The 19,272-nt window shown below is 47.8% G+C and overlaps 1 protein-coding gene across 1 annotated transcript in view; it reads right to left on the reverse strand.

Annotated features, from left to right (window-relative positions):
• KIRREL3 (kirre like nephrin family adhesion molecule 3) overlaps positions 1-19,272 on the reverse strand; it is a 457,331-nt gene that overhangs the window by 11,807 nt on the left and 426,252 nt on the right. The window contains exons 14-15 of the mRNA XM_088481884.1: positions 15,769-15,876; positions 11,709-11,818 (exon numbers count right to left, since the gene is read on the reverse strand). Of these exons, the coding sequence (XP_088338010.1) occupies positions 11,709-11,818; positions 15,769-15,876 (218 nt within the window). The remainder of the gene's footprint in view (positions 1-11,708; positions 11,819-15,768; positions 15,877-19,272) is intronic.

The following is a 19,272-nucleotide window of genomic DNA, read 5'->3' on the forward strand; positions in this document are numbered from 1 at the left end:
TATGACACCCACTGCATACATAAGATAGAACCACGAATACACGGACAATTAGATACATTACTGTGGAAGACCAGACTGGTCTACGCACAGAAACATTGTACACGTTCCCAAAGTTAGGACTTTTAAAAAAATTAGAACCCCTAATCACAGTATAAGAATAGTGAATATACTGTAACTAGCGATCCGCCCCGGATTCGCAAAGGAGCAATTTTGAATTTACGGCGATTTATAGATTGCCTTATAGATATTTTGTCGTTTTTTCCTCCTGGCATCAACACGAAAAGTTTTTTATACAGAAAGAAATTGGAGTAGTTCCCTGAGCGCAGTCTCGATACCAACACTAGAAGCAAGTTTCTCGAATGTTCTATTACAGTGTGGTCTCCCTCCAAACGTTTTTCTTGCCAAGCGATAAAATGTAACAAGGATCCCACTCATCAAATCACAATACCCTGTATTCCTTCAAAAGGTTTCTTTGTACACCACTCCACCATGGAATTTTGGTTCTTCGGCTCATCATTCATACACTTGTCTCAAGGAACAAGACTCTCCTTAAAGCACCTTGCGTCGTTCACAAAAAGATTTCTTTAGATATATGCACCGGTATTCTTATAGAGTCACCAACCGAACACTCCTTTTTTTTTTTTTCGTTCTTGATAATAAAACGATAATAAATACCAGTGCATACACCTAAAGAAAACTTTTTGTGAACGATGCAAGGAGAAGACTGGTTGAGGGGAAAGGAATGGAATAGGCAACCGGAGTAAAAAAAAAGAGAGAGTATAGTATGGGGCAAGATAGGCAAATGTGAAAATTGATAGAAGTGCATGAAAGGTTGTAGGTTTGGGGCAAGTTTGGATGGGAGGGGCAGGATGTTACATTGATGGGGAGCAGTAGAGGTTAAGTCCTGAAGGCAGGAGTGTGAAGGTCATTGACAGAACAGTGTGGTCATGTAGGGGAGTATTTCTTGACAAGGTTGGAGATGTAGCAGGAGAGTCATTACAGATAGTTTTGTAGGTAAGGGGGAGAAGCATGGATTGTATTCTGGAGAGAAGGAGGAGCCAATGTACGGCTATGCAGAGAGGCACAGATGAAAAGGATTGGTGACAGAGGAAGATTATCCTTGTCGCCTCATTCAGGAGATGATCAAGAGTCAGGCCAGAGAGGAGGAGATTGCAATAATCAAAGTGGGTGAAGCTTAACACTGTTGTGAAGGTGGAGGTGACCGGATTAGGTGACCAGATTAGGTGAGGAACTGAATGTAAGGAATTTAGATAAGACCAGAGCCAATGATGAGACCCAGGCAGTGAGCATGGGAAACAAAGGAGACAGGAGGAGGGGACATGATAGCAGCGGGTAGAAAGACAAACTTCTGTTTTTGATATTTTGAGCTTGAGGTAGAATTTACCATCGAACAGGAAGAGTCACAGGGTCAGCCTGGGAGTTAAGAGGAGAGAGAGGTCAGGGGAGGAATGTCATGTCATCAGTGACAGAGGTGGTAGTGGAGGTGAAAGGAGCAGATGAGCAGACAAAGATCGGAGCTGTAAAAAGAAAATAAATGGGTCAAGAGTAGAACCTTGGGGGACTCTGAAAGAATGAGGAGTACATCCTGCACTAGTAAGAGATGTAGAAAGAGCTATCGGAGGTAGGAGGCCAAGTGAGTGGAAAGCGTCAATAAGCAGAGAGTAGCCAACTTTGTTGAAAACATCAGGGAGGTCAAACAGAAGGAGAAGCTGCCCTAAGAATTAGCCAATAGTAGTTCATTAGTCCCCTTGATGAAGGCAACGCAGGGTGGAAAACAGATTTTAAGGATGAGGGTGGGCAGTTTGGAAAAAATAAGTGGAGGGCAGACAGGCCCAGGGACAGCACATCACAGGTTCTCAAACTCTGACCTCAGGACCCCAAACAGTGCATGTTTTCTAGGTGTTTTCACATAATCACAACTAAAATTATTAGCCCCACCTCTGGATCTTTTAAAATGTGTCAGTGAGTAATGACTACACCTGTGCAGCTGCTGGGTGACCTGGAAAACGTGACCTGTGTGGGATCCTGAGGACCGAGTTTGAGAACCACTGCAGTAGATGATGGCAATGTGGAGATGGATAGGGGAGAAGAGACGTAGGGTGTGAGCCAGGGTCAGGAATGAGTATAAAGGATAGATCACCAAATTAGAGGGACAGCAGGGTAGAGTGTCAGATGGTGGGATATAGGTTTTAGTGAGATGAGGTCAAGGAGGCTGAATGAGCAACAGAGAAAGATATGGATGAGGCCAGGCTTGTTACAGATGGATCCGCCCTTCCAGCATTCGCAGGTAAAAGGGAGGAAACGAACTGGAGACCGATAGATATATCCACACATCCCCTCCCATAATAACCCTCTCCCATTCCACCACTTCTATGTCACCAAGTCCACCTATACCATCACATAACCAGCATACAGTCCCTCTCCCATCATGGTCCCAATATCACTCTACAAACATGTCCACATGTACCCTCAAATCAACACAAAGACCCTCTACCATTACCATCCCACTAAACTTTTATGCCTTAAGGGGCACATCTACTCCCTGTCCAATCTCTAAACGATTTTCCCTTCATTTTTTCCCTTGAAATTTTATCTTTCAGTCTGAACGATTTACAAACGATCTTTAATAGATCAAGTGAAACTGACCTGCATGTTCGGACGACTGACGAGACGATCAAACGACCAGCGGGAGCGAGCATTGTTCATCATTAAACGACCAAACTGCGCGATTTATAAACTATTTTTAAACGATTGAACGATAACGACGTTATCGTTCGATCGCCTGCTAAATTCGTGTAGTGGATGCCCCCCTTTAGGTTATCTCCTAATTACATCTCCATATAATGACCACAGGTTGCCCATAACATCCCGGGTCTCTGTAATGCGTTCCCAGCTGTACAAAGATTATGAACAGATAGAAAATGTCTATACTGTGTAATAATACAATATTTTTAAATTAAAAACACCCTCCCATTGTTAAATAAACTATTTTCCTACCCAAATGCTATGGTAAATGTGAACACTTTTTTTTATCATTTGATTAGTTTTTTTCATCTTGTATATATTGTAATTTGTATCTATTTATGTCTTTATCTTATCTGGTTGTGGATGTATAGCTTTATTACCAGTGAAAACACTTACCACTTTATTACCTTCAGAGCAGGTGATCATGCAAAGATATAGCTGGTTTAAAATGAATAAAATAATGAAGTGACAATCTTTATAAAGATCTCGTGTCATTAAATGCTGGGAGATGCAATTACATTGTTATTCCTCTTCCAATATGTAGTTTTATTGCATGCAAACACTGGGACGGTGGTCTGTAGAGTCCGGGGACCTTTCTATTACAATTATTTTATAATGCAGTGACTTTATAGTTGTTGGTTTTTATACCAATATACTATTGTACTGTGTGTTTTGTCGCAGTGCTTGTCATGTTCGTTTAGGATGTAATAATCTTCATCCGATCACGTTATAAAGCGGAGAGCTTGGTGTTGGAAAACATTTTTAGAACGGTTTTGTCATATTGTGAAATGATTTTGGTGCAGAAATACAAAATGGACATGTTATTTATCCACCATACAATCCAACCTAGGGGGTCATTCAGACCCGCTCGTGAGCGGCAGTACGCTCGCAAGCGGGTCGATGTTCCCCCACTGCGCATGCGCACGACGGAGGGAGCTCCGTCATGCGCGAGACCCGGCGAGCGACGGGCTCTCCATCGCTCCGGATCTCGCACCAAAGGGGGCGTGCTGTCGATGTTGATTGACAGCACGCCCCCTTTGGTGGGCGTGTCCCGGGGGCGTGCCTGCCAGACGGAGGCATTCCCATGGGAACGCCTACCGTCTCAAGCCGGCCCCACTGACATCACTAGTGATGTCAGTGGGAGTGATTTTGGCTCTGAGAGAGCCAAAATCACTCCAGGGCTTGCGGCAGCGAGAACCTACTGCAGGGTCTCCGTCGCAAGCCCGATGGTCGCGATGGTCAAGACCATCGCGACCATCATCATGGACGCTCGCTATAGCTGTGGGTGTTAACCCACAGCTATGCGAGCGTCCATGAGGACGCTCCAAAAAAAGGTAGGAGGGCCCTGATTCAGAGCGAGCGCTCTGGTCAGAGCGTTCAGCTCTGAATCAGGCCCTTAGTCCAGGCGGATTGAGATGGACACGGATGAGCCTGGATAGTTTGGTGTATGAGCAGCTGTTCTCTGGATCTGCCGGCTAGCTCAGTATCTGCACTGGACGGGATAAAGGAGAATTGTCACAGGGCACAAAGTGCCTGTTCTCCACGCTCAGCCTCCTGCTGCTCTCCACACCGGTAACTACCTCTGTTCCTCCTGCACGCCATCGGCCTCCATGACCGCATTCTCTGTGCACTTCTTACCTATCCAACTGCTTCTTCAGTGTATCTAGCAGTGGCACACCCTTCCTCTATATACGCTATCTGTTGCGGTCCCATATGGCTCTGGGCCTGATTCAGAGCCGCTCGTAAGCGGCCGCTCGTTCGCTCCGAGCGATGTTCGCACAACTGCGCATGCGTATGGGTCATAATGCGCATGCGCAAACCAGTCAGTGCGATCGGAAATCGAGCGCTCGCCAAATAGCGAGTGCCTGCTAATTTGAGTGACAGGATGAGGCGTTTGTGGGTGGTAACAGGGGAAGGTGCTTGAAAAGTGGAGATCCGAACGCAGGCGTGCCAAACGGTCAAAACGGGTGTTTTAAGGGTGTGCATAATTAACAAAGCAGCGTCATCGACCACGTCACTTGGTTGTCTTTTAGCCTGAACTGCTCGCATGATTGCGGTAGGAAAATCCTACCACAAGCACTGCGAGCAGTTCAGATGCCTTTCGATGTACTCGATTAATCAAATAAATAGCGGAGATGACATATCATGCGAGCGGCCAGGGGGCGTCTTTACAAAATAGTGAGCGCATGTTTCGTTCGCTCGCTCAGACATAGAGGCGTCAACAGACCGCAAAGAGCGAGCGCTCAATTTAAATAGCCGGCCCCTTTTTCTGACCGAGCGAGCGCAAATAGTGTCTGGCTCTGAATCAGGCCCACTGTTTGTAGCTCTGATTTTCACACTATACAGGGCATATGATTTGCGCGGTGCAAAACCAATTTTCCTCCAATAGTCACCCTCAAATCTCCTGCAAGTATCACTTACATCCACCCGCTGTATTAATCCTCACATATAGTCTCTCTTACAGTCTTGTTGCCCCTACTTCAGACTATTGTTATATTAAACAGCTTTTCTTAGCCAAGATGCACCAAAACCTTTTCTCCATTCTCTGATAATTTCCTGCCTCAACTACTGTAACATCCTCCGCTCTGGCATCCGGATCCATGTTGTCTGATGGTGGTGTTACTGCTCTGGCGCCGGTGTTGGCAAGATACTCCGCTGGTCATAATGTCGGCACGCAGAAATGTCAACGTGGTCCTAATATTAAACCTGCTCATTATGTCGACACTGTGCATGACGACAGTCTTAGTGTTACGTAAATTTAGAGTTAGGCTAAAATAGTGAAAATTGCAACGTTGACATTTTGACTGTCGACCTATTAAACGTGTCGACATTATGACCATGTCAACCTTTCTGTGTCGACGTGTTGCATGATATAACAATTGTGCCGACATTCTGTCGACACGCCTTAATGACACCCCTTACCACTCCGCCGGCCAGTACTGTAAACTTCGGCACGTGTGATCCGGCTTTGCTAGACCACACATGCACGTTGGAGCGGGAAGCCAGGACTTTCCAGCTCCAGTATGAACCAAAAAAATAGTGTAGAAAAAAAATTAAAAATTAACCCCCCCCCCCCAAAAAAAGCGAATAATAATAATTTGTATATAGAAAATAAACGCTGTAACGTAACTCCGGCAAAAACACACATTTGTGTCAGAGAAAAGGGTCCTCTCCCTTTTTGAAATGAAGATTCTTCTCTTTTACTAACGAGTATATAAGTTTTATGTTTTTATTTCTGCCTTGTATTGTTTTTCCGCCTCAGCAAATTTCCTCCGTGCTTCCAGTGATTTGTATACTTAATTATGCAGTAATCAGCTAAGTATGGTACACTATATTATTAGTTAATTATCCCAGAACATGCTATATCACACAATCGCTGGTGTTCCCCGAGGAGAGTTGTAGCTGTGCTGCTTATACACAATGTCTCTCTGCCGCCGCGGCGGTGATTGCCATCGATTATCGGCGAGCAGGATTACACATTACTGGAGCTTTTTTTTAGTGTCTAGATTTCAGCATCTCTTCAATTTCATCTCTATAAACTGCATAAGGAGCCATAGATTTCATGGGAGGAAACCGTTTATCAGGAACTATTGTACGTCTAAATCACATTTATGCATTAGGAGGAGGGATAAATCTGCCCGGATTAGAGTGCTTCTCCCAGTCCCTCTTTTTTACAGGCCAGATTTATGAAGCACAAGCTGTAATTAATATGCAGTAATAAAATGGTTTATCAGGGTGTATGTGTACAGAGAATATCGTTAGTACGGCGTGGCCAGTATTTAAATGCCCATTTGTATTGCTGTGACTGGCGCTCGGTGATTGCTATCCTGCTATAGAGTGATCCGTCATCTCCTCTTATAAAACCTGGGAGATAAATGTTTGCTCCCATCTAATGAAAAGTGATGAACAAGACGACGACTACTTTAATTTCCTGTATTTCTACACCGGAGAGGAAGTTGTTTAGGAGCCCGGAACTTACAGAGATACTTTATAATAACTATGAACGGATGGGAAAGTCCCCATTATCCCGCTACCATTGAGAAAGCAGGAGGGGGACATGTATCAAACATTGAAGAGAGAAAAAGTGCAGAGAGACAAGGGACCAACCAATCAGCTCCTGTCATTTTTCAAACACAGCCTGTAACGTGACAGTTAGAAGCTGATTGGTTGGTACTTTATCTCTCTCCAAGGTTTGATACATCTCCCCCTATATCCCCGATGTGCTAGTCACCAGCAGTAAAGTGCCGTGAAGTTACTTCTCCTCCTGTAATGTGAAATAGAAAGATTGAAGCCTATACAGTATATCACAGCTTGTTACAGTCATTTCCCTGCCGCCTCCGATAATGCGCCTTGATTTGTACTCATCATACATCTGTTTGTTTCCATAATGGTCCCTTGATTGGCTGACATCACCTGGATGCATTTGTGCAGAGTAACTGGCATGTTTCAGAGCTTGTTTTTGCCTTCAGTTAAGTAAAGGAAATACATAAGTGACTGGTAATTCTGTGACTAGATTGGATCTGGGGGCTCGCTAGCTGATTCTGTGACATGACAGGATCTGGGGGCTCGCTGGCTGATTCTGTGACATGACAGGATCTGGGGGCTCGCTGGCTGATTCTGTGACATGACAGGATCTGGGGGCTCACTGGCTGATTCTGTGACGTGACAGGATCTGGGGGCTCGCTGGCTGATTCTGTGACGTGACAGGATCTGGGGGCTCGCTGGCTGATTCTGTGACACGACTGGATCTGGGGGCTCGCTGGCTGATTCTGTGACACGACTGGATCTGGGGGCTCGCTGGCTGATTCTGTGACACGACTGGATCTGGGGGCTCACTGGCTGATTCTGTGACACGACTGGATCTGGGGGCTCGCTGGCTGATTCTGTAACACGACTGGATCTGGGGGCTCGCTGGCTGATTCTGTGACACGACTGGATCTGGGGGCTCGCTGGCTGATTCTGTGACACGACTGGATCTGGGGGCTCGCTGGCTGATTCTGTGACACGACTGGATCTGGGGGCTCGCTGGCTGATTCTGTGACACGACTGGATCTGGGGGCTCGCTGGCTGATTCTGTGACACGACTGGATCTGGGGGCTCGCTGGCTGATTCTGTGACTTGACTGGATCTGGGGGCTCGCTGGCTGATTCTGTGACATGACTGGATCTGGGGGCTCGCTGGCTGAGTTAATCATCTGCTCTTAGAAACCTTGAAATAATAAGTTTAGCTGGGTACACACGTAGAGATTTTCTGTCCACCCATCCAACTAGTTGGAATGAAAATCTGGTAAGGTATAAAAGCAAATGACAATCAGCAATTCGCTCCCAAACGCCGGAAAATGGACAAAAACTGTTCTTTGTTGAATGTTTGATCTAAACAATTTGTTCAAACTTGTCTGACCGACCATTTTCATCTGTTTTCTGGCATTTAGGAGCAAATTGCTGATCATCAGTTACTCCTATACGTTACCAGATTTTCATTCCAACCAATCAACTAGTTGGATGGTTGGACAGAAAATCTTTACGTGTGTACGCAGCTTAAAACCCTCAGAGAGGGAGGCTACAGCTGCTGCCCATATATAGCATGCCCGTATACACTATGTATGTACTATGCCCGAATACACTATGTATGTACTATGCCCGTATACACTATGTATGTACTGTGCCCGTATATACACTATGTATGTACTATGCCCGTATACACTATGTATGTACTGTGCCCGTATATACACTATGTATGTACTATGCCCGTATACACTATGTATGTACTATGCCCAGTGGCGTCACTCCCTGCGGTGTCACCTGGTGCGCGGAGGGATGATATGTGTGCGGCACAGCCGTGCACCACCAAAAAGAGGGTGTGACCTCACGAACAGGGGCGCGGTCCAGCGGCCGAACCCCCGTGGTCCCGTCATTACTGGGGGGCAAGGGGGGGTGCTGGAGGTGCGGACTGGTGTGTATGCAGTGTCAGTCGGCTCCCTCACAGTTGTCACGAGCAGAGTAATGCATTTATTATACAGCGCAGCATCCGGCTCCTGTCACTGAAGGGGTCTGCACCTCGGTGTCACCTGTCACTGAGGGGGAGTCTGCACCTCGGTGTCACCTGTCGCTGAGGGGGGTCTGCACCTCGGTGTCACCTGTCGCTGAGGTGGGTCTGCACCTTGGTGTCACCCCTCGGCAGTGACACCATTGATGGTCGAGACCACTGATGGTTCAGCAACCGGCTTTAGCCATCAGGATTCCCCCACAAATGTACACCATCGTTGGTAAAAATAGTTACCGTCACCATCTGTCCATTGATGGTGTAAATCATTGCTGGTCGATCCTATCCGCTTATTCTCTTCATACCTCCCCTCCGAGCTATGAAAGCCAGGCACGTTTGGCTGCTATGAAGGGCAATCCATGGTGGCTTATTTACTAACCCTGCTCAGTGGTAAAGATGAGCTCTAACACCAAGCATCCTGCATCTCTCAGCCTGTACCACAGAATGTTTGTGTGCCACGTGCCTGCCAGCGGGGGCTATGGGCAGTGCGGCTGGCGATGGGGGTATGTATGCTGCTGCATGCTACATTACACAGTGTGCCTCTGCAAGCTTTGCCCAACATGCTGCCTATGAATACATGTGCCAAGTGTGGGTGGCACCGGCAGGCATCGCTTCCCTCAGTCTTTCAGCTGTTTTTATTTTGACGGTTGAAAAATACAGTTAATATTGGTGTTGCTCTTACTTACAGACTCCCCATGTGGTATAGGTCCGTGCTGCAGCTGGCGCTCATCTCCTCACAGTTATTACGTCTATGCTAAGATGAATATAATTAGATGGATAAACCTAGAAGGGACTGGAAACTGCTCTATTTGTTTTCCAGTTCCTAATTTGCTTTTTCATGTGTACTGTGCAGAGGCAGATTTAGACCTCATGGGGCCACACACACACACATGGCCCCCATAGCTGCACACACACACACACATGGCCCCAATAGCCCCACACACACTGCCCCCATAGCCGCACATACATAGGACCCCCGTAGCCCCACACACACACTGCCCCCATAGCTGCGAACACACACGCATGGCCCCAATAGCCCCACACACACACTGCCCCCATAGTGGCACATACATAGGACCCCCGTAGCCCCACACACACACAGGGCCCCCGTAGCCTCACACACACACAGGGCCCCCGTAGCCTCACACACACACAGGGCCCCCGTAGCCTCACACACACACACAGGGCCCCCGTAGCCTCACACACACACAGGGCCCCTGTAGCCTCTCACACACACACAGGGCCCCCGTAGCCTCTCACACACACACAGGGCCCCCGTGGCCTCTCACACACACAGGGCCCCCATAGTCCCCCACACACACTGCCCCCATAGCCTCACACACACACAGGGCCCCCATAGCCCCACACACACACACACTGCCCCCATAGCCCCACACACACACACTGCCCCCATAGCCTCACACGTGCACACACACACTGCCCCCATAGCCTCACACACACACACTGCCCCCATAGCCTCACACGCACACAAACAAGGCCCCCTTAGCCTCACACACACACACTGCCCCCATAGCCTCACACGCACACAAACAAGGCCCCCTTAGCCACACACACACAGGACCCCCATAGCCGCACACACACACACACACACACACACACACTGCCTCCATAGCCACACACACACTGCCCCCATAGCCGCACACACACACTGCCCCCATAGCCGCACACACACACTGCCCCCATAGCCGCACACACACACTGCCCCCATAGCCGCACACACACACACTGCCCCCATAGCCTCACACGCACACAAACAAGGCCCCCTTAGCCACACACACACAGGACCCCCATAGCCGCACACACACACACACACACTGCCTCCATAGCCACACACACACTGCCCCCATAGCCGCACACACACACACTGCCCCCATAGCCGCACACACTGCCCCAATAGCCACACACACACACCACACACTGCCCCCATAGCCACACACACAGGGCCACCATAGCCGCACACATACACAGGGCCCCCATAGCCGCACACACTGCTCCCGTACAGTAGATACACACACAAAGTGCCTTACTGACACCCCTTACTGACAGATACCACTTAATGACACACACAACACTTACTGGTGTGGGCCCTCCTGGACCCAGGGGCCCGTGTGCCCCGCAGGACCCATTATAGATCCGTGTGCCCCGCAGGATCCATTATAGATACACCCCTGCCTGGTTGCTATAAACAATAACAAGACTTTTACTCCCCGCTGCCCCTGGCCTGTGGACGCTGTGTACAGGTCTTATAAGGAGAGGAAGCTTTCTCCTCTGGCGGATGTGTGCGGAATGCTGGGGTGAATGTGTTCCCCTGGCGGATGTGTGCGGAATGCTGGGGTGATTGTGTTCCTCTGGCGGATGTGTGCGGAATGCTGGGGTGAATGTGTTCCTCTGGCGGATGTGTGCGGAATGCTGGGGTGATTGTGTTCCTCTGGCGGATGTGTGCGGAATGCTGGGGTGAATGTGTTCCTCTGGCGGATGTGTGCGGAATGCTGGGGTGAATGTGTTCCTCTGGCGGATGTGTGCGGAATGCTGGGGTGAATGTGTTCCTCTGGCGGATGTGTGCGGAATGCTGGGGTGAATGTGTTCCCCTGGCGGATGTGTGCGGGATGCTGGGGTGAATGTGTTCCCCTGGCGGATGTGTGCGGGATGCTGGGGTGAATGTGTTCCCCTGGCGGATGTGTGCGGAATGCTGGGGTGAATGTGATGTGGGCTGGGAGTGTGGGTGTTCCATGACACGTGTATATACACATTGTACAGTATGTAATGCACAGGACAGGTGGGGACCGTCTCTGTGAGTGCCCGTACTGTGCCCATCAGTTACGTGCTGGGTGTGGGCATCAGTAATACACTCATGGTGATTAAACAAGTTGGCATCTCACCATTAACTGTTTGATGCTGGAATGTTCCTCCGTCTCTCTCCCAGTCGTCGGCTCCTTATGTACAATCTCCACGCGGATGTCGTTCTTGGCGGATACCACGCCTTTTAGATCTGATTAATACACATAGAACTCGGTTACAGCAAATAAACACAGGAAACGTGGCAAATACGGCAAGTTAGGCAAAGTGACCTAATAATGGCAGACAATAATCCGCCTGATCCCTGCCAGCCTTAATGAGCACCCATCCCTTCCACATGGGGCAGAGGCTGCAGCAATAATATGATATACTGCCTCCATGCCGTGTAAGCCATGTCTACGCTTTCCTACCACTGGGCTGCGGTCCTATCTGTATGTGCTGAATACATAGGATCAGAGACCCTGCACCGCGCCCACTGGTCATTATGCTGATTGGGTAAGAGAGAAAAGAAATGTCATTCTCTATATGAGACACTTGTCCAATCATTAGGCCGTTCAGCTGCGGGTGTAATTCTATGTATTCGACTAAAGGTACTTCCCTTACATCATAGGCATTAATACTCACATATGTGGCTGTAGGTACTATACCAAAAGAGGCAACTGGTACGTGTATGGTACTGATGGTAAAAGTCATTGGGGGGAATTCGATTAGACGCAATAAAGCGAAAACTTAACGTCGGAGAAGTTTTAGCAGGGTGCCGGACTATAGACAGTAAAAAGGTCGACAATGTCTTGATAGACACCAGATGTTAGGCAGTCAATAGGTTGACTGGGACACAAAGGTCGACATGAAAGAATTTCGACAGGGACAAATGGTTGACATAAAAATGGACGACACAAAAATGATTGACACCATTTTTTTTTTTTTTTTTCAGAGTCTGGGTTAGGTACCTACCCCGACAATTGGGGTTAGACAGCATGAGGGAAGGTTAGGGTGTAGATTAGGGCTAAAAAAAGAAATAAAAAATCCATGTCAACCATTTCTTTGTCGACCATTTTTAATGTCGATCTTTTGACCATGTCGACCTTCTAACATGTCGACCTTTTGTACACGTCGACTTTTTGTCCCAGTTGACCTATTGACTGTCTAACATGTGGTGTCTATCTAGACTAAGGATAGGGAACCTCAGGCCCGGGGGTCTTATAAGGCCCCCGGAATCATCTGGTCTGGCCCTCAGAGCTTTTCTCTGCTAGTCTCATCTGGCTAGCAGGGTGCCTAGAATGACAGCCACAATCTATGCAGCAGTGCCGCCTGGTGCGTCCTTAGGACACTTCAGACGGTCACACCGCTGCCCTTACAGCTCTATTAGATTAATCGAGTACATCGACCAGCGTATGAACTGCTCGCTATTCTTGTGGTTGGTTTTTGCTACCACAAATTTGCGAGCAGTTCTGACTATAAAATAACCCAGTGACGTAGTCAATGACGCTGCTGTATTAATTATGCACACCCTTAAATCGCCCGTTTTGACCTTTAAGCACGCCTGCGTTCTGATCTCCACTCCCCGTTTTCAAGCACCTTCCCCTGTTACCACCCACATAACGCCTCCTCCTGTCACTCATATTAGCAGGCATTTGCTATTTAGCGAACAAACGATTTTCGGCCGCACTGACTGGTTCGCGCATGCGTATTACGATCCGTATGCATGCGCAGTTGGGCAAACATCGCTCGGAGCGAACGAGCGGCCGCTTACGAGCGGCTCTGAATCGGGCACCAAGTCCCCACATTTTAAAACAAAAATAAGGATTTTGCTCAACTTTTCACCTGCTCTGAGATGGTTGTCTATGGAGAATTCGCACCTGCGAAAACTTTTTGCCAAACCGCGTCTTTCACGGCTAATTAAATCTAGCCCATTGTCTGATTCTAGACCATGTTGGTCTGTATATACCCTTCTGCAACATCACTTCATCTCATTGGCTTCTCTACCAAAGCTTTTGTATGCTGGTGCAATTTGGCAATACCACACCAACTTCCCCTTTACCGAAACATTTGTACATTACACCAGAGCTTCCCAAACGCCGCCATTACAGTCCAGATTTTAAGGATGTCTAACGCTTAAAATCTCGCAGAACTGTCGGCAAACTCCACAACCTACAAGCTCTTTTTGACCCCAGGTGTATATTGTATACACGGTCAGTTGTAGACCGCTTAACAAGCAGTGTCCTTCAGTGCATTAGGTGGCCTGTGCTTGTGCAGTATTAGAGGTGGCAGTGCAGCTTATATTTATCACATTAACCAGTCTATTGGGGGGTTCCCGGGCAGCTGTAAACACCCATCTCTTCCTGCAGAGCCCTTTCCCCTTACATATGACACAGCTCTGCTCTACCCGCAGAGCGGTTTTGTGCCAAATCAAAGAACAATTGAATAAACCTATCTGCCTTCATGATATACACATTACAGAAGTGAGACAGAAAGACAAAACTCTATTCTTAGTAAAAGTTGCAGAAGGGCATATGTACGGGTCAGTACATTTAGGGACATGTGCAGGTCAGTACAGTCAGGCTGCGGGAGGGCATGTGTACATGTCAGTACAGTCAGGCTGCGGGAGGGCGTGTGCAGGTCAGTACAGTCACGTTGCAGGAGGGCATGTGCAGGTCAGTACATTCAGGCTGCGGGAGGGCATGTGCAGGTCAGTACAGTCAGGCTGCGGGAGGGCATGTGCAGTTAGGTTGTGGGAGGGCATGTACAGGTCAGTACAGTCAGGCTGCGGGAGGGCATGTGTACGGGTCAGTACAGTCAGGCTGCGGGAGGGCATGTGTACAGGTCAGTACAGTCACCCTGCGGGAGGGCATGTGCAGGTCAGTACAGTCAGGCTGCGGGAGGGCATGTGCAGGTCAGTACAGTCAGGCTGCGGGAGGGCATGTGCAGGTCAGTACAGTCAGGCTGCGGGAGGGCATGTGCAGGTCAGTACAGTCAGGCTGCGGGAGGGCATGTGCAGGTCAGTACAGTCAGGCTGCGGGAGGGCATGGCAGGTCAGTACAGTCAGGCTGCGGGAGGGCATGTGCAGGTCAGTACAGGCAGGCTGCGGGAGGGCATGTGCAGGTCAGTACAGGCAGGCTGCGGGAGGACATGTGCAGGTCAGTGCAGTCAGGTTGCGGGAGGGCATGTGCAGGTCAGTGCAGTCAGGTTGCGGAAGGGCATGTGCAGGTCAATGCAGTCAGGTTGCGGGAGGGCATGTGCAGGTCAGTACAGTCAGGTTGCGGGAGGGCATGTGCAGGTCAGTACAGTCAGGTTTTGGGAGGGCATGTGCAGGTCAGTACAGTCAGGTTTCGGGAGGGCATGTGCAGGTCAGTACAGTCAGGCTGCGGGAGGGCATGTGCAGGTCAGTACAGTCAGGCTGCGGGAGGGCATGTGCAGGTCAGTACAGTCAGGCTGCGGGAGGGCATGTGCAGGTCAGTACAGTCAGGCTGCGGGAGGGCATGTGCAGGTCAGTACAGTCAGGTTTCGGGAGGGCATGTGCAGGTCAGTACAGTCAGGTTTCGGGAGGGCATGTGCAGGTCAGTACAGTCAGGCTGCGGGAGGGCATGTGCAGGTCAGTACAGTCAGGTTTCGGGAGGGCATGTGCAGGTCAGTACAGTCAGGCTGCGGGAGGGCATGTGCAGGTCAGTACAGTCAGGCTGCGGGAGGGCATGTGCAGGTCAGTACAGTCAGGCTGCGGGAGGGCATGTGCAGGTCAGTACAGTCAGGTTTCGGGAAGGCATGTGCAGGTCAGTACAGTCAGGCTGCGGGAGGGCATGTGCAGGTCAGTACAGTCAGGCTGTGGGAGGGCATGTGCAGGTCAGTACAGTCAGTCTGTACTAATTGGTGGAAAACCAATTATGTTTTTATTGAAATGAAAATGAGAATGAGTCTTGCTAGTCCTGCATCAATACACTTTCCCGGCGTATCTATATCTGGCTTCCTAGTGTGATAATGATGTTATTAGGGAACATGGCTTGCTACACATACATTGTAGTTGTATTTTAAGGTTAATTAGCAAATAATAATGTAATACATTAATGCCCGTGACTTTTACACTCGCTGTAGTCATTTCACAGCCGCCCCATCCTAATTGCATTGGGTGGTGATACAGATGTTACTTACTTCTCTGGTTGCGAGCACAGCAAAATGCTACAATTGTCGCCATGAGAACCAGGAACGCGACCCCAGCTCCAACCGCAACGCCGATAATCACTGTGACCGGGACAGACTCTGCAGGACAAAAGGGATACAACTCATATAGCAGTCTCCTTTCCTCCGTTCCATGTATCACACAGCAAGCAAATCATTTACACCCCCCTGTGCAGTCCTCTGCTCCTTGAGGGTGCGCACACAGACAGGACTGTATACAACAAGCTACAGGGCATCCGGAAAGTATTCACAACGCTTCACTTTTTCCACATTTTGTTATTTTACAGCCTTATTCCAAAATGGAATAAATTCATTTTTGTCCTCAAAATTCTACACCCAATACCCCATAATGACAACGTGTATACAGTTTTGGTTTTTTTTTACGATTTTTGCAAATTTAATAAAAACTAAGAAATCACATGTACATAAGTATTCACAGCCTTTGCTCAATACTTTGTTGATGCACCTTTGGCAGAAATTACAGCCTCAAGTCTTTCTGAATATGATGCCACAAGCTTGGCACACCTATCTTTGGGCAGTTTCGCCCATTCCTCTTTGCAGCACCTCTTAAGCTCCATCAGGTTGGATGCAAAGCCATTTTCAGATCTCTCCAGAGATGTTCAATCGGATTCAAGTCTGGGCTCTGGCTGGGCAACTCCAAAACATTCACAGAGTTGTCCTGAAGCCACTCCTTTGATATCTTGGGTGTGTGCTTAGGGTCATTGTCCTGCTGAAAGATGAACTGTCGCCCCAGTCTGAGGTCAAGAGCGCTCTGGAGCAGGTTTTTATCCAGGATGTCTCTGTACATTGCTGCATTCATCTTTCCCTCTTTCCTGACTAGTTTCCCAGTTCCTGCCGCTGAAAAACTTCCCCACAGGATGGTATTGGCCTGGTGATGAGCGGTGCCTGGTCCTTCAAACCGAACACCTGGCATTCAAGCCAAAGAGTACAATTTTTGTGTCTAATGGTCTGAGAGGCCTTCAGGTGCATTTTGTCAAACTCCAGGCGGGCTGCCATGTGCTTTTTATTAAGGAGTGGCTTCCATCTGGCTACTCTACCATACAGGCCTGATTGGTGGATTGCTGCAGAGATGGTTGTCCTTCTAGAAGGTTCACCTCTCTCCACAGAGGAATGCTGTAGCTCTGACAGAGTGACCATCGGGTTCTTTGTCACCTCCCTGACTAGGGCCCTTCTCCCACGATCGCTCAGTTTAGATGGCCGGCTGACTCTAGGAAGAGTCCTGGTGGTTCTGAACTTCTTCCATTTACGGATTATGGAGGCCACTATGCTCATTGGGACCATCAAAGCAGCAAATATTTTTCTGTACCCTTCCCCAGATTTGTGGCTTGAGACAACCCTGTCTCTGAGGTCTACAGACAATTCCTTGGACATTATGCTTGGTTTGTGCTCTGACATGCACTGTCAAGTGTGGAACCTTATATAGACCGGTGTATGCCTTTCAAAATCATGTCCAATCAACTGAATTTACCACAGGTGGACTCCAATTAAGCTGTAGGAACATCTCAAGGATGATCAGTGGAAACCGGATGCACCTGAGCTCAATTTTGAGCTTATGGCAAAAGCCATGAAGACTTATGTACATGTGATTTCTTAGTGGGTTTTTTAAAATTGCAAAAATCTCAAAAATTTTTTTTACATGTTGTCATTATGGGGTATTGTGTGTCGAATTTTGAGGACAAAAATGAATTTATTCCATTTTGGAATAAGGCTGTAACATAACAAAATGTGGAAAAAGTGAAGCGTTGTGAATACTTTCCTGATGCACTGTATATACATGTAACAGACAGCCGCAGTGCTCCCCTGCAGGAAATTGTTTTTTTTCTTATACATCTTCAGTTCTCTCCATAACCCCATACATTCCCCATACATTAGCAATATATGGGGCTCACTATTTCATGAATCCGACCAATAAGTGTTGTCCAATCAGGACTATAGGCTGCTAGTGTATGGTAACAATCAGTTGATTTGCAGACCATTATTAGCATCTTACTAGTAAAATGGGCACTTTCATGATTCGGGTGACAACTATTGTCTTTTTTTTTTTACGCATGCGCAGTGCAGTTTAGGAAAAGCGACATCTGGTGTACACAATGTTGTATTACACTCTCTGCCTTTTCCAGCGCTTCAGTGCATTACGATGTGACTCAATACGCCATGGCACAGCGCGACTAGCCGGGCGCGCTTCATGGCGTATGGAGCAAAGATTTAGCAGGACTCATCTATACAGTATTTATATCATACGTTGTATAAAATAAAAGCGCAAGTAACTGTAAGCTGTTTCTGTATCCATTAGGGTGAGGATTTGTTGAGATCGGTCATACCCTGGTTCTTCCAGTGCAATAGCTGACACTAGAACGGCTAAAGGTACCCATGTATTTCATATAGTGCACCCTAACCGGAACATCCACAATGGTTTCCTCTATTGCTGTAGTTGTACCTGCTTCCTCTGTTCCTGCTTATGGCACCCTGGCTACACATTAACATGTTATATATTGTTTTACCTGTAACCCCCCCCCCCCACTATATCATACTACAGAACACAGGCTCTCGCTGTAGGCTCTGCATTGTTCAAGTGTAAGTGGCTTTAGGATGTTATGATTGCTTCCCGGTTCTGGTGTACATATAAGATGAGCATGTTTTAGAAGTTGTTTTCTATTGTTATGAGGTGATTATGGCTAGTGTATAGGGCGATGGGCCGGGAGCTTTAAAAAAACAAAACAACAAAACGTACAGAATTCCAAGTAGCCGTGTGTAGCCTACAATGACTGCCTCCAGAGACCGTAGCCTGTACACTGCTAGATGACCCGGCCACGTACCGGGATGGAGGGTATAGCAATGTGGCACCTTTCTGCGTGTCTGTCTGTTGTTTGGTGGTTGGAACGGTCATTTCATACATGATAAAAGTTTTTTTTTATAGTTTATGATTCATAAGCCCAGAACCTTGGAATCTTCTCATTCATCCCTACTGGAGGTTAGTGTCCCAGATCTGGAAAGCATTATTACGTCTTCCGGCAGGACCTTGAGCTAATGCATTAAGAAACCTTTTCATACGTCGCCAATGCTGTAGAAACTAATGAGGCGGCTTCTTAGTTTCACTACAATATAGCTGAAAGTAAAACATACTGAAGTAGTGAATTGTGTAAGTATGGATGAAAGCTTGTACACGGCTTCGGTGGGTGTAATTTACTGTCTTACGTTATCACCAGACTTCATAATACTCGCATTTCAGATCACAATCTCTGCAAATCTTTGCAATACCTATTTTTATTGGTCCATCCATCAAAGCCTCGGGAGGAACTGTCTCTTTCTTGTGTACAATTCAGCGACACGGTATTAATGTCATATTTTACTACCATTTACCAGGAATTGGAAAATTGCCCTAAGGGTAACGGGAAACGTCAGTATCTTGAAATGTTAAATCAGCATTGTGGGAATTTTTTGTTAAAGGGTAATTTT

Source organism: Taudactylus pleione, unplaced genomic scaffold (genome assembly GCF_031769625.1).
Source record: "Taudactylus pleione unplaced genomic scaffold, aTauple2 ptg000278l, whole genome shotgun sequence".
NCBI classification, from domain to species: Eukaryota; Metazoa; Chordata; class Amphibia; order Anura; family Myobatrachidae; genus Taudactylus; species Taudactylus pleione.